Source organism: Tenrec ecaudatus, chromosome 5 (genome assembly GCF_050624435.1).
Source record: "Tenrec ecaudatus isolate mTenEca1 chromosome 5, mTenEca1.hap1, whole genome shotgun sequence".
NCBI lineage: Eukaryota > Metazoa > Chordata > Mammalia > Afrosoricida > Tenrecidae > Tenrec > Tenrec ecaudatus.
The window spans coordinates 71,789,919-71,803,315 of record NC_134534.1 but is presented as its reverse complement, the minus strand read 5'-3'; the positions used below and the strand labels follow the sequence as shown (position 1 = coordinate 71,803,315).

Here is a 13,397-nt window from a genome sequence, read left to right as displayed (position 1 = left end):
CTAAGATGCTCACCTTCTCGACATGATTGCTGAAGACAAAATGGGTGCATAAGCAAATATGGTGAAGAAAGCTGATGGTGCCTGGATATCAAAAGATAGCATCTGGGGGCCTAAAGGCTTGAAGATACACAAGCGGCCATCTAGCTGAGAAGCAACAAAGCCCACATGGAAGAAACACACCAGCTTCTGTGATCATGAAGTATCGATGGAATCAGTTATCAGGCATCAAAGACCCAGAGCAAAAAAAAAAATCATAATATGAATGAGGAGGGAAGTGCGGAGTGGAGGCCCAAAGCCAATCTGTAAGCAATTGGACATCCTCTTACAGAAGGTTTGTAGGGAGAAGATGGACCACTCAGGGTGCGGTATAGCACCAATGAAACATACAGCTTTCCTCTGGTTCTTTAATGCTTGCCCCCACCCCCCAACTATTATGACCCTAATTCTTCCTTACAAATCTGGCTAGACCAGAGCACGTACATGGGTACAGATAAGAGCTGGAAACACAGGGAATACAGGACAGATAAACTCCCGGGCACCAATATTGAGAGTAGCCATACCAGGAGAGTAAGGGAAAGGTGGGAGGAGAAAGAAGGAACTGATCACAATGACCTACCTATAAACCCCTCCCGGGGGATGGACAACAGACAAAGGGGTAAAGGGAGACATTGAACAGTGCAAGACAAAGAAAATAATAATAATTTATAAATTATCAAGGGTTCGTGAGGGAGTAGGGGGAGGGGGGGAGAAGAGAATGAGGAGCTGATAGCCAAGGACTCAAGCTGAAGGAAAATGCTTAAAAATGATGGCCAAAAAAAACCAAAAAACGATGATGGCAACATATGTACAAATGTGCTTGACACAATGGATTTTTGCATGGGTTGTGATAAGAGTTATATGAGCCCCCAATAAAATGATTTTTAAGTATATATATTAAACAAAAAATAAGCTAAAATAATTTTTGAAGGCTCAGTGTGACAACAAATTGTTTACAACTGTGGATTTAGCTAAAATCAAAAGTTCCACCAGGTTTGAAAAAAAGATCTAAATAAACCACTATATAAAACAAGATGGGAGAGTATATACACATGCACCTGGCCATAACTAATGGTTACATGCTCTAGTTTTAACCAATAGTTTGGAGTTTCGAAACCACCCAGTTAGGATCAAAACAAACCTGGCAATTTGCTTCCAAAAGATTACTCACAAAAATCTTATATTGCAATTCTACTCTACACATGAGGCTGCCATGAATTTTGAAATTAACAGAAACTAACAGCAGCAACATATGGGTGTGTGCATGTTTTCAAACATATGCATACACACATATATATTAATTTTTGCTGATACAATATAAAGATACAAAAGAAAGTCGTTAAAAGGGTTATCTATGAAGGGTGGAGGTAATTTCAAAAATGAACTTTTTTAAAATATAAAGTTAATTTTAAAAATTATTTTATTGGGGCTCATAAAATTCCCATCACAAGCCATACATACATCCATTGTGTCAAGCACATATGTACATTTGTTGCCATCATCATTCTCAAAACATTTGCCTTCTACTTGAGTCCTTAATATTGGCCGCTCATTTTCCCCCTCCCTCCCCACTCCCCTCTACCTCAGGAACCCTTCATAATTCATAAACTATTAAAAATGAACATTTTACATGATCCTGTCAGGCATATTTTACTTATATAAAATAAAATTGCAATGTGAACTTAAAAGTCTCTACCAATCAGCTGTATAATTAGTATGAAAAAAAATCCACAAGTGTTTCAATTTTATTTTAGAAGACTTATCACTATATATTATCATAAAACTGGCTCACTTATACGATCCTAAAACGGTGGTCAGGATCACAGGATTTTGTTTTTTAGTACTTTGTTGCTTTCATATACTTCTTTGATCCTCATGATCTGATTAAGAATGATTCTTACAAAATTGAAAAATGTGAAATGTCAAATATGAATACTTCATATTCCCAATTTTGCAGTACTACCAGAGTTTTATGAATTTATAAAGATTTTAATGCCTAAAAGGGAAGAGGAACATTAGCATCCACATGGTCTAAAACTCCTCATTTCACTGATAAGAAACCCGATGGGCAAGGTAGAAGTTGGAATAAGAATGTTCATGAAAACATCAATTTCCATATTAACAGTAAGAAACAAAATTCCACCCATAGCCTAATTTCAACCAAACTGTACCCTGGGCAAGTACATGCTCTGGAGTCACAGACAAGCAGTGAATAGCATTCTAGTTTCCTCACTGATTCCAATGTTACAAAAATTTTAGCAATATACTTGAAAAAAATGATATTGTATTCCATGAAAATATTCCCTCTAGCATTTCTCATATACTTTTGTGGTTTCTCAATCTTGGCATTGACATTTTAGTTTGGATAATTTGTGAGGGTTAAAAGGAGTGAGACTGTCTTATATGTTCTATAGAATGCTTAGCAGCATTCTCCAGTCTATCACCATATGTCAGTAACAGCTCCACAAACTTGACAATCAAGCATGACTCAAATATGTGTCTAACTGAGAACCACTGTTTTAGATGAAGAAAACCATTTTCTTCCACTGAACTGTTTTCAGGACTGAAATGAATATAATAAAATCTGACAAGACTTGATTTGTAAGAATTTTCTCCCTGAGAGGGCAAGAGAATTAAGGTTATGGTATTATACATATATAAATGAAGTAGACCTTTAAGCTTGGAAGATTTTAACTAATATGTAATTTAAATAAATCAGTCTTCCCTCTTTCCTCATTTACCTAAAGTTATTTGAATCACATAAGTAAATACCCTCAATGATATAAAGCATGTTCCATAAGCTTTATCACAATTCATCTACTTTGCATTTGTATGGTTATCTGTTCAAGGTTCTTGTTCCCCTCCTTGACCCTTATAGTTCATAAGATCTATATCAGAACTCAATAAAAACTTGAATTAAATGAATAAAACATATATTCCATTATTTAAATTGTTTTCATTCATTTTCTAAGAAATGCAGTAGAGTCACCTTTTGTAGTTACAAAATATTAAAAAAAATAACCTAATGTCAGCACATATGAGAGTGACTGAATGGTCACAATGGTAAAACCATATGTTAAAAAAAGCATGAGGAAGTTCTCTGAAGTACATGGAATGAGTGTCAGGAGTTAATGTTAAGTTTTTTTAAGAAAAGCAAAGTGCTCAAGAATACCAATAGTTATGTGTAGTAGACAATCTTTTAAGTTGCCGCCAATGGTCTCTACCTCTTGATTTTTAGTCTCTCGTGCAGAACCCTCCCAGATTATATCAAGGGTAGTTTAACCACTTGAGGTTATAAAAGATACTGCAGCTTCTATCTTGTCACTCTGTCACTAAAATCATCCATCCTGGAAGAAGACAGTTGCTATGCCATGAGCAGCACTGAGACCCAGACGACAGGGACTGCGGCCTCTCGCCTACAGCTGCATGTGTGAGCTTCGAAGCTCACTAGTATTCTCTAGCCCAGGCAAGCCTTTAAGTTACTGCAGTCTCAGCAGACATCCCAACCGTAACCTAAGAAACTCTAAGCCAGAACCACTAAGCCTTGTCACTCATGGAGTCTACACACTCTGCAACTTTAAAAGAAATGTGTGTTGTTTACATACTTCAATTTTGGAGGTAATTTGTTACTTATAATTGATAATACAGAAGGTGTAATCCTTTATGTGTGAGAGGGTGATATATGAAACGCCACTTGTATCTGCACATTTATGCAAAACACATGTAGGAAGAGGAAATTAGCTATACTAATGAGGTAGAATGTAGGCAGGACTAGAAATAAGATGGGAGATAGGAGGGAGCGGCGCTAGTCTAAGTACACCTCTGCATAGCTTGGGCTCTTAAATCACAGTACAGTTAAGTAACCCAAGTTATGAAATACTCAATTCATCAACAACTTGTACTTGCCCCTTAATATTATGTAACTTTGCCTTCACTTTGAAACAAGTGAATCAACCCCAAATCTCAACACATTCTTCATCATACTTATCTTCGCCTGCTGCATGGCATAACATTTAGTCCTAAAGAAAAGACCTTAAGCCTTTTCTTGCACTAACCCACTGCTTGCAGTTTGGTTCTAACTTAGTGACTCATTTAGGGTTCTTTCATTGTAAACCTTTATAGGTGCATATAGCTTAATCTTTTTACCATAACGTGGTTAATAGATTTGAAATGCCAACCTTTTGGTTAGCGAACCAACATTATCCCACGTAAGAACTCAAAACCAGAATGTGGGCTCAGGATACCAAAATGGAAACCAGACACAAATGAACATGAAAAATTAAAAATAACATAGACCCACTGACGAGTAAAAGGAAGAAAAGAACTAATCTAAGTAACTTTGGGAAACAAGATTTTTATTAGATAAAACTTGACATAAAGAACTCAATGTAAATGTTCTTACGTACTCAGTAAATTTAGTTCAAGGAGTGATATAAGCCAGCAATCTTTAAACTAAAAACACATTTTGCCTAACAAATTTCAAACCATAACAGAATAAAACACGATCCCACAAATCTTCAGCAAATAAAACTATAAATGAAAGACTCTTCTCTATAACTACAAAGATTTCATGATAGTAACTACGAGTACCAGTCTCTGCACTCTCTGTATTTTTTATACTTACTGCTTGGTTTTCCATACGTGCAAAGATAACATTCAACATCTGAGTAAGAGTAGCTTTGGCCGTTGTCTGATTGATAAGATTTTTGCTTGCTAGATAGATATTGTAACATGTTCTCACAGCTTGCAGTACAGTTCCTTCGTGAATTTCTATGTGTTGAGATGTTACTGCAGTAAGTAAAGCCTTGGGAGGGAAAAGGGCTAGGTTAAAGCAATTTTCTGCATGTAGAGTTTCAGCACAAATACAAGTGTGTAATATCCTGATACTAGAATTAAAACTTTCACTTTAATCACTTTCAGATAGTATGAGGAGACTTCAAAAAGTTTTTGGCAAAATAAAATGGAAAGATAATGGAATTTTCCCACCAACTTTTTGAAGCCTCCTTGTATATACAGAATCAGCTGTTAGGTCATCCAATGTCTTCCTTATTGTGGCAGTAATTTAACATTCTTTCCAATGTTAACACACTAGAAAAATCACTCAGCTAATAATATTCTAGCCTTTTCAACCCAGCTTTCATTGTCATAGAAATGTTCATTTCTGAAAATGCATACAATTAAAATTGTGTTACATTAGAGCAGAGATATGCTTAACACTATAAACCTGTTGTATTAGATTGCTAACTTAGAGGACACACACACATACATATACATGAGGCTATGCAAAAATAAAAAACAAACATATTTTCTTTTCTTCAAAGTTATATAAATTGTTTTACAAAACAACTTTATCACCTTCAAAGTCCTCTCCATTACACTAATACATTTGTGAAATCTGCAATTGCATTCTTGGAAGCATTTCTCAAACTCATCTGTTTAGATGGCTGACAGCGCCTCCTTCCTTTTTTCTTTATCTCTTCTATACTTTCTCAAGTCACTGTCCTTTCAAGTCTCTCTTCATTTGCAGAAACAAAGAAATTGCACAGAGCGAGGTCAATTGAGTATGTTGCATGCTGCAAGAGAAACATGCTGGGTTTTTTTGGCCCCAAACTGGTGCAATGAGATGGCTGTGTGAACAGGTGCACTGTCGTCGTGGCAAAACAAGTCCGTCTGCCACCATCAGGCCTTTTTTTTGGTGGCACACTGTTAAGCCATCTTTTCAAAACCTCTAAATAGAAAGCTTAATTAACAGTCTGACCTGGTGGAATGAACTCCAAATGTACTATCCCCTCACATCAAAAAAACACATGAGCATCATATTGTTCTTTGATTTCACTTGACGAGCTTCTTTTGGGTGAGATGACAATGGCATCTTCCACTGGCATGATTGATGTTTGCTTTCAGGGTCCTAAGAATAGCACCATGTCTTGTCACCAGTAATGGTCTTGGAAAAAAAGTCTGGGTTGCTTCTGAACTGTTCTTTCAAAGCACAGCATGTTTCCACTAGAAGCTATTTTTCCTGGTCAGCCAGAACCCAAGATAGTACAGGTAGCTTCCCCATGTTTTCAAGCATCTATAGTTGTGGTCTTTGAGCACAAGTGCACAAATTTTGTCAAGCTTTTTGTCCATTCGGTTAAGCTGACGGACATCCAGAACAAGGTTTGTCATCAGTTGACAGTTCCCCTTTTTGAAACGAGAAAACCATTTGTACGCTTAAGTTTTTTTGATAGCACTGTCCAAGTCAACAGTTTCGGCATTTTTCCCAAGCAAGAAACAAAACTTCACAGCTGCACGCTGTTCTCTGAAATCAACCATCACAAAATTTGAGGTTCCAGTGAAACTTTTCATGAGAAAATTCACTGTGACCACAGAGAACCTTCCTAGGGAACGCCACTGGGTACACTAACTCAGAGTAAGTTGCTCAATGCTTGCCTAGCAGGAAAAATGTGTACTATGAGCATTGCCCAGTGGAGCTTTCTTTCCCTTTTGTGGGGGGTGCCCCCTTGTGTGTATAATCTACCTGCAGACTTTCCCCAGCTATTTTAACAGATATATGTTCTTATTTTAATTGTTGCTGTAGACCAAACTGCCTCTCAAAAATTGCAATCAACATGTCGGGGAAATTTAATCACCAGTCTGTGTGTGAAGCATGGAGGGTAACTGTGGCAGGGGCAGTTACCATATCCAGGCTTCCCTTCTCCATAAAGAATGAACTGTCTTTTGAGGAAATCTGCCCTCTGGGAATCTCTCTACTATATCTGGAAGGCCCTGTGTCAGGACAGCTAAAGCCATCCCAGAGCAGCAACTCCAGGGGGCCTACTGAGCAGTGCCCATCCTATGCAACTGCAGCAGCTGGTGCCAGGATACTCAGCATTCCCAAGGCCCAAGACTGTGATCCCTGTTGTACCATCAGTCCAGTTTAGGAACCAAACAGACACTCCTAGTACTGACCCCTCCTGAGATGTTCTGTAGAAGTCCAGGAAAAGTTCTGAGGAAAACAAGCAGGCCATTGCTACCTGCCTAGGGACTCGATCCCACAGCAGCAGCCAGAGAGCTTCCAGTCTTTCAAGACCTCCTATGGGCAGTATTTGATAAGACGATCTAAAATCTGAATTGTCAGGAAACTTTGAGAAGATAATCTTGGCTATGATGAAAAACTTGATTCTCTCTTTTTTAATGTATCAGTAAAGGAAGTCAACAACGGGCATGGCACTCATGAAGTCTGCCAGATTGAAATCCTGGAGTCCTACAAGATGGAGCAGAGCCCTACAAACCAGAATTCAAAAAGACCCTGGATGATATTTGAAGTGAGGCATTAGGACACATTCTCATCATCCTCTCTTAGGGAAACTAGAAGACAGGCACAAATGTTTATTTGCTGCTCATCTGGATACCCAGATAGAATACACAGAAATCAAAATGACTACATCTGAGGGAAGAGACACTAGAAAAGCACAATACCATCAGCTAAAGCCAAGCCAGGAGCTGACTGTGGAACAAATCATCAATTGCTCACCTCTAAGTCCAGGCTAAACTGAAGAAACTTAAAACAAGTCCATGAAGTCAAAATAAGACCTTGAGTTTCTGCCACCTGAGTTTCCAGAACATCTCAGGAACAGATTTAATGCATTGAGCCCTAAAAACAGAAGATCTGCTTTGCTGGGAGGGCAGTAAGACCATCATTCATGACGAAAGCAAAAGGTCATTAGAAACACAGAAAAGAAAGGACGAGTATGGATGTCTGGAAGATACCCTGAACTTGCTCTTCATCATAGAGTAACTAAGACACACAAAAGAAATGATGTCCAAAAGCTGAACAGAAAACTCCAAAGGGCAATTGAAGAACACAAAGTCAAATAATAAGCCAACCCAAATAGCTGCCGAAGCACCTATTTTACCACAAAAACAGCATTAAAAATGTGCTAAAAAAAACTCGGCTTACACTTAAGGATATACGGGGTTTTTTTTTCTTTCCAATTTCAGAACATTTTCTTTTCATACTCATTATGTTTAGCTCTCTATTCCCCCACCCCCACCTCCCTTACCATGTCTCCTAGGTAATTATTAATCCAATTACTGCCTTTGTAGATTGAACTATCCTGGACTTCATATATGGAAAATCATGCAATTAAAAAACAGGAAAGAAAACCAACAACAATGACAAAATGAAACAGGAAAACCTCAATTGAAAAACACTAAAAACTGAAACAACTTAAAATGGGTCAAAAGTTACCAGGCATCAAAGAATAAAAAAAATCAAATCATTGTGTGCTCACCTCCCTGATACGATCACTGAAGACAAATGGGTGCATAAGCAAATGTGGTGAAGATACCTAATGGTGCCTGGCTATCAAAAGATATAGCGTCTGGGATCTTAAAGGTTTGAAGGTAAACAAGCGGCCATCTGGCTTGGAAGCAACAAAGTCCACATGGAAGAAGCACACCAACCTGTGTGATCACGAGGTGTCGAAGGGATCAGGTATCAGGCATCATCAGAACAAAAAATTCTTACCATAGTGAATGAGGGGGGAGTATGGAGTGGGGGACCAAAAGCCCATCTGTAGGCAACTGGACATCCCCTTATAGAAGGGTCACAGGGAGGAGACAAGCCAGTCAGGGTGTGGTGTAGCAACGATGAAACATATAACATTCCTCTAGTTCTTAAGGGCTTCCTCCCCTCTACTATCATGATCCCAATTCTACCTTACAAACCTGGCTAGACCAGAGGATGTACACTGGTACAGATAGGAACTGGAAACAAAGGGAATCCAGGGAAGATGATCCCTTCAGAACCCGTATGGGAGGTGGGTTGGACAGGGGGAACAGATTACAAGGATCTACATATAACCTCCTCCCTGTGGGACGGACAACAGAAAAATAGGTGAAGGGAGATGTCGAACAGTGCAAGATATGACAAAATCATAATTTGTAAATTATCAAGGGTTCACGAGGAAGAGGGGAGCAAGGAGGGAAGGGAAAAAATGAGGAGCTAATGCCAAGGGTTTGAGTGGAGAGCAAATGTTTTGAGAATGATGAGGGAAATGAATGCACAAATGTGCTTTGCACAATTGATGTATGTATGGATTGTGATAAGAGTTGCATGAGCCCCTAATAAAATGATTTAAAATATATATATTTAAATTTAACTTCAAAAAATTAATGTTTTACCTTAAATTTTAAAAATTTTGAATTGAGCCATTAACCATGTTTGTATTTTTTATTTAAATTTCAGCAAATAACTTAGACTGTTTTAGAAAATTTTTTAAGTATAAAATAATGTGTAATATTTTATTACAAATTTTTGATTAAATATATTCAAATATTTTTAAATGGGTCAAAGGGGAGATCAAAAGATTAGGTGTTATATTTTAACCAAAATTACATCTGCCATCATCCACTTTACAATGCACCCTGTCTGATAACAAAGCTATTTACATCTCTGGGTATGGTTAGAGGGAATTCACCAAAGGCTTAATCCATGTGGGGATGCTGCAAATGGATTTGGGGCATCTACTGTCATCCATAACCTTCTACAAACCCTTGTTCAGAATTTATGCTCTGAGGCCATTCCCTTCTTTGTATTTGGGTATTATTATTTACAATTCTTGGATCACACAGGCTGGTGTGCTTTTTCCATTTGTACATTTTTTTTAATGAAGGGGAAGGAAGAGAAAGTGGAGCACATCCTGGCCCACCAAACCTTGAGGACGATATCCCTGTTCAGAGCAGCCAATGCACTGAGAGGACTATATGGCCAGCCCTACTCTAAGACAGGACATCCCTCACTGAGCCATAGCCCGACAGGGACAACACTGGAGATACAGTACAGGAACTGCGTCCGATCTGACCCCACCACACTGAAGCAAAACACAACAGAAAGGAGAGCAAAGAAGTCCTGACTTTGGGGCCAGGGCATGGCATCCCATCAGCTTCGACCAGAAAACACTCCTAAAGGTCGACAAACAAACCTTCAACTATTTTATTTAAAGGCTTTTTTTTAGTCATTTTTTTTGTTGTTTTGTTTTCTTTTGTTGCTTTGTTTTGCTCTGTCTTGTTTTCTGTGCATATTATCTCTGCAGGTCTATCTAGATAAGATTGGCAGGATAAACAATCTGGAGGAGAAAACAAGGGTATATACAGTATTATAATGAAATGTGCGAAGACCTAGAGTTAGAAAACCAAAAAGAAAAAAAGTGCTCAGCGTATCAGAAACTTCAAGAACTCATGAAAAAACTCAAGCCTTAAGTTGCAATCTTGAAAGACTTATGGGAAAAACGAATGCTGTTATCCACTGGATGATGTAGGAAACATCAAGAGAAGATGAACTTTTATACTGAGCTTACATTACTTTTGTACTTAAAAATAATGCACCAAGAATGCCTTAGTAATACAGTGGGTGAAAAAACAACATTAAAATGTTTGCCTTGCATCTGCATTAATGGCCTAGGAATTCATGCTGGTTATAAATTTTTAATTAACCACAAGTTATTTTTTGGTTTATATGCAAAAAAACAAACATGTATTGAATGCGTGCTAGTTAGCTGGCACTTTCACGGGTTCTTTACTTGAACCCTCATAGCATCTGTTGTACTGTCTGTTTGAAGCCACACGGAGAAAGGTACTTCCCTGGCAGTGATAGGGCTCCTTGTACTTTGGAAGTGCTCTAAATCTGTATGCCAACAGCCAATAGCTATGCTCCAGATCTAAATAGGAGCTAAATGCAAACCTTAAAGTTTGCTCTCAAGACAAAGGTTCAATAAACAATTCTAATTTATATGTATGAAGATTCATGCAATAGGTTACTTTACATTTAGCAAGAGCGAAGATTCATTTATTTTGTCCTTTTTATATTGTAGTGTCATGCAAAGTCAGCATCAACATTAATATTTCCTAAATGAACCAATTTCACGAAACTGAAAATGACAGGCCAAGTAGATCTCTTTTCTAAAATAAATCTATTATTTAACTGGTAAATTAAATACAGCTATAAAACTGAAAGGCACAGAAAGGCTGTATTTATACATGAACATTCATGTAAATCCAGGTCAACAATTTCAGAAGTACTAACAGTAAACAAAAATTTAACTTCAATATCAGTAACATTAAGAACTCAGTATTTGTAACTAAGTGGAAATATGACTAACTTTTCTGTCAATGTGTTCAGCCATTCAACTGTAGTATAGCAAGGGCTCAGGATGAGGTTTTCTTGAGCAGGTTCAGTAGATAGATAGGATGTAAAAGAATCAAGGAAGCCAGTGGAAAAGTAGGTCACAAAGTGATCAGGAGGCCATGCTGCTAGGAGTCCAACATGATACACAAAGTAAAGGAGTCATGTGGTACTCTAAAAAGCTTTGAGGATGAAATATGTACAGGAAACATGTGGTCAGGAGAGACCAGTCCCTAGAGAAGACATCATGTTTGGTCAAGGAGAAGGGTAGTGAAAGGGGAAGGCCCCTCAAGGAAATGGGCTGGCACAGTAGCTGCAACAACGGCCTTCAGCATACACCAACTGCAGCGGTGGCACAGCACCAGGCAGTAGCATACTCTGTTGTACTTAAGGTGGGTACATAGGCGAGTCAGAACCAACTCAACCATACCTAACAACAACCACAACACAAAGTCTTGGTTATTTCAACAATGAAATCCCTTGAAACAGGGCCCAAGAGGCACTCTTACAGTAGGATACGGATAAAATAAACTTTCCAAATACTTTCAAGGTGAAAAGATTTCTCATTTAAAAAAAATATAGATTAAGCATAACACATTAACTTTCTAAAGTTAATTACCTTTATTATCTGCAACTGAACTCCTTCGTCTGTTTGAGGACCTTGGAAACAGCCACATATTGTTTCAATAATTCTATCAATTAATTTTTTGCCTGGTGTTGTACTATCTGGGGCGTTGCCAGTTAAATGTCCATAAGCAATAAGTTTCTAAAATGGATAAAGAAAATAAAGATCCTAATTAAACACATATATGCAAATTATGTCAAAATGCCTATCAACTAAATATATATTCGATTTTTAACATTAAAAGCCTAACGCTTAAATGTAGTCAAATATAATAAGAACTTTGTTAACAAATTTATTAGCTATAGACAGGTAGTCAATAAACAAAACCACCAAGCAATACTTTGAGATACCCAGGCTTTGATAATTTGTCTCTGTGAGTTAAAATAGTTTATTGCTTTCTACTCAAACATGGTTTTATTGACATTGTCTTGTAAACACGTTTTCAAATGACTTAAAAGCTAGCTCCAAATTAAGAGCTCAATATGCAAGACAGTTTCCATGCACTGGCTGCAATTTATCACAGGTTTGCTCATTCATCATAACTATAATAACCCTGGAAGGACAGCCTTAGATATTATCATTCCAATTTTCCATAGAAAAGATCACAAATCAAGTGAATTTACTTTTAGCCCTGTTTATATTTAGAGCAAATTATATGGTCTATTAATCGGCACTGAATTGTAAAGATAAATTATATGGCCCTTTTATAGCTACTGAATTATATTAGTTGAATAGATATAGTCACCAAACAGTGCAAACACCTGAAATGAGAGGAACTGGGATGTTTGTCTACAGAGACACAGAGAGAAAGTGTGTGGTGGGGGGCGGGGGGACATAGGGGGGAGTAGGGGTGTTTGAAAGAAACATTCAAGAAATATTCTGACATAAGTGAATGTTATATCTGAAGCCCAGTAATAAATATAATAAGTAGTCAACATTAACCTATTACCTGATCTAAAACAGCAGGTACTTAGTAAAATCTTTTGCAAGTAATACTGTATGTAAAGTTGTAAGCAGGCTAAGATACTATATGGCTCCAGCACTGCACTGATGGAAAAACACTTTTGTTATTGACAGCCTTAGTAAAGCTTATGTGTCTCATTAAGCAGAGGGTTTTGGTTTATCATTAAACTAGAAATCTCTTTTTTACAACTACTGTTCTCTATTTTGACTTTAGGCAATCACTTTGCTTTCTTACCAAAAAAAAATATATTCAAGGCTCTAGTGGAAAAATCTGGATCAGCTGTAACTATGTTTTTGAAACACATTCAAGTAGACAATTCTTAGATAATGCCAGTTTTTACATACCTGTAAACAATCTAGTGATGTACTAACTATGCGGGGACACTTGGACTGACAAGCCAACTCAAAGGGTAAGAAGTACTTGTCTGCTTCAATAAAATTTGTCTTTGATTTCACTGGTGGAAGAGTGCTTGATCCAGTTTTTGCTTCTCCGTGAGGTGGACTAAATGAAAAAGAAGTGCCTGTTTAGATTATCATATTTATACTGATTATAACTTATAAAGAAGCAAATAATTTCAGTCTTAAAAGGGACCTTGTTAAAACCAG

At 37.5% G+C, this 13,397-nt stretch overlaps 1 protein-coding gene across 1 annotated transcript in view; it reads right to left on the bottom strand.

Moving 5' to 3' along the window:
* The window catches only part of ARFGEF1 (ARF guanine nucleotide exchange factor 1), a 120,026-nt gene that overhangs the window by 82,108 nt on the left and 24,521 nt on the right, over positions 1-13,397 (bottom strand). Inside the window, exons 3-5 of the mRNA XM_075549601.1 lie at positions 13,137-13,293; positions 11,823-11,969; positions 4,661-4,840 (exon numbers count right to left, since the gene is read on the bottom strand). Of these exons, the coding sequence (XP_075405716.1) occupies positions 4,661-4,840; positions 11,823-11,969; positions 13,137-13,293 (484 nt within the window). The remainder of the gene's footprint in view (positions 1-4,660; positions 4,841-11,822; positions 11,970-13,136; positions 13,294-13,397) is intronic.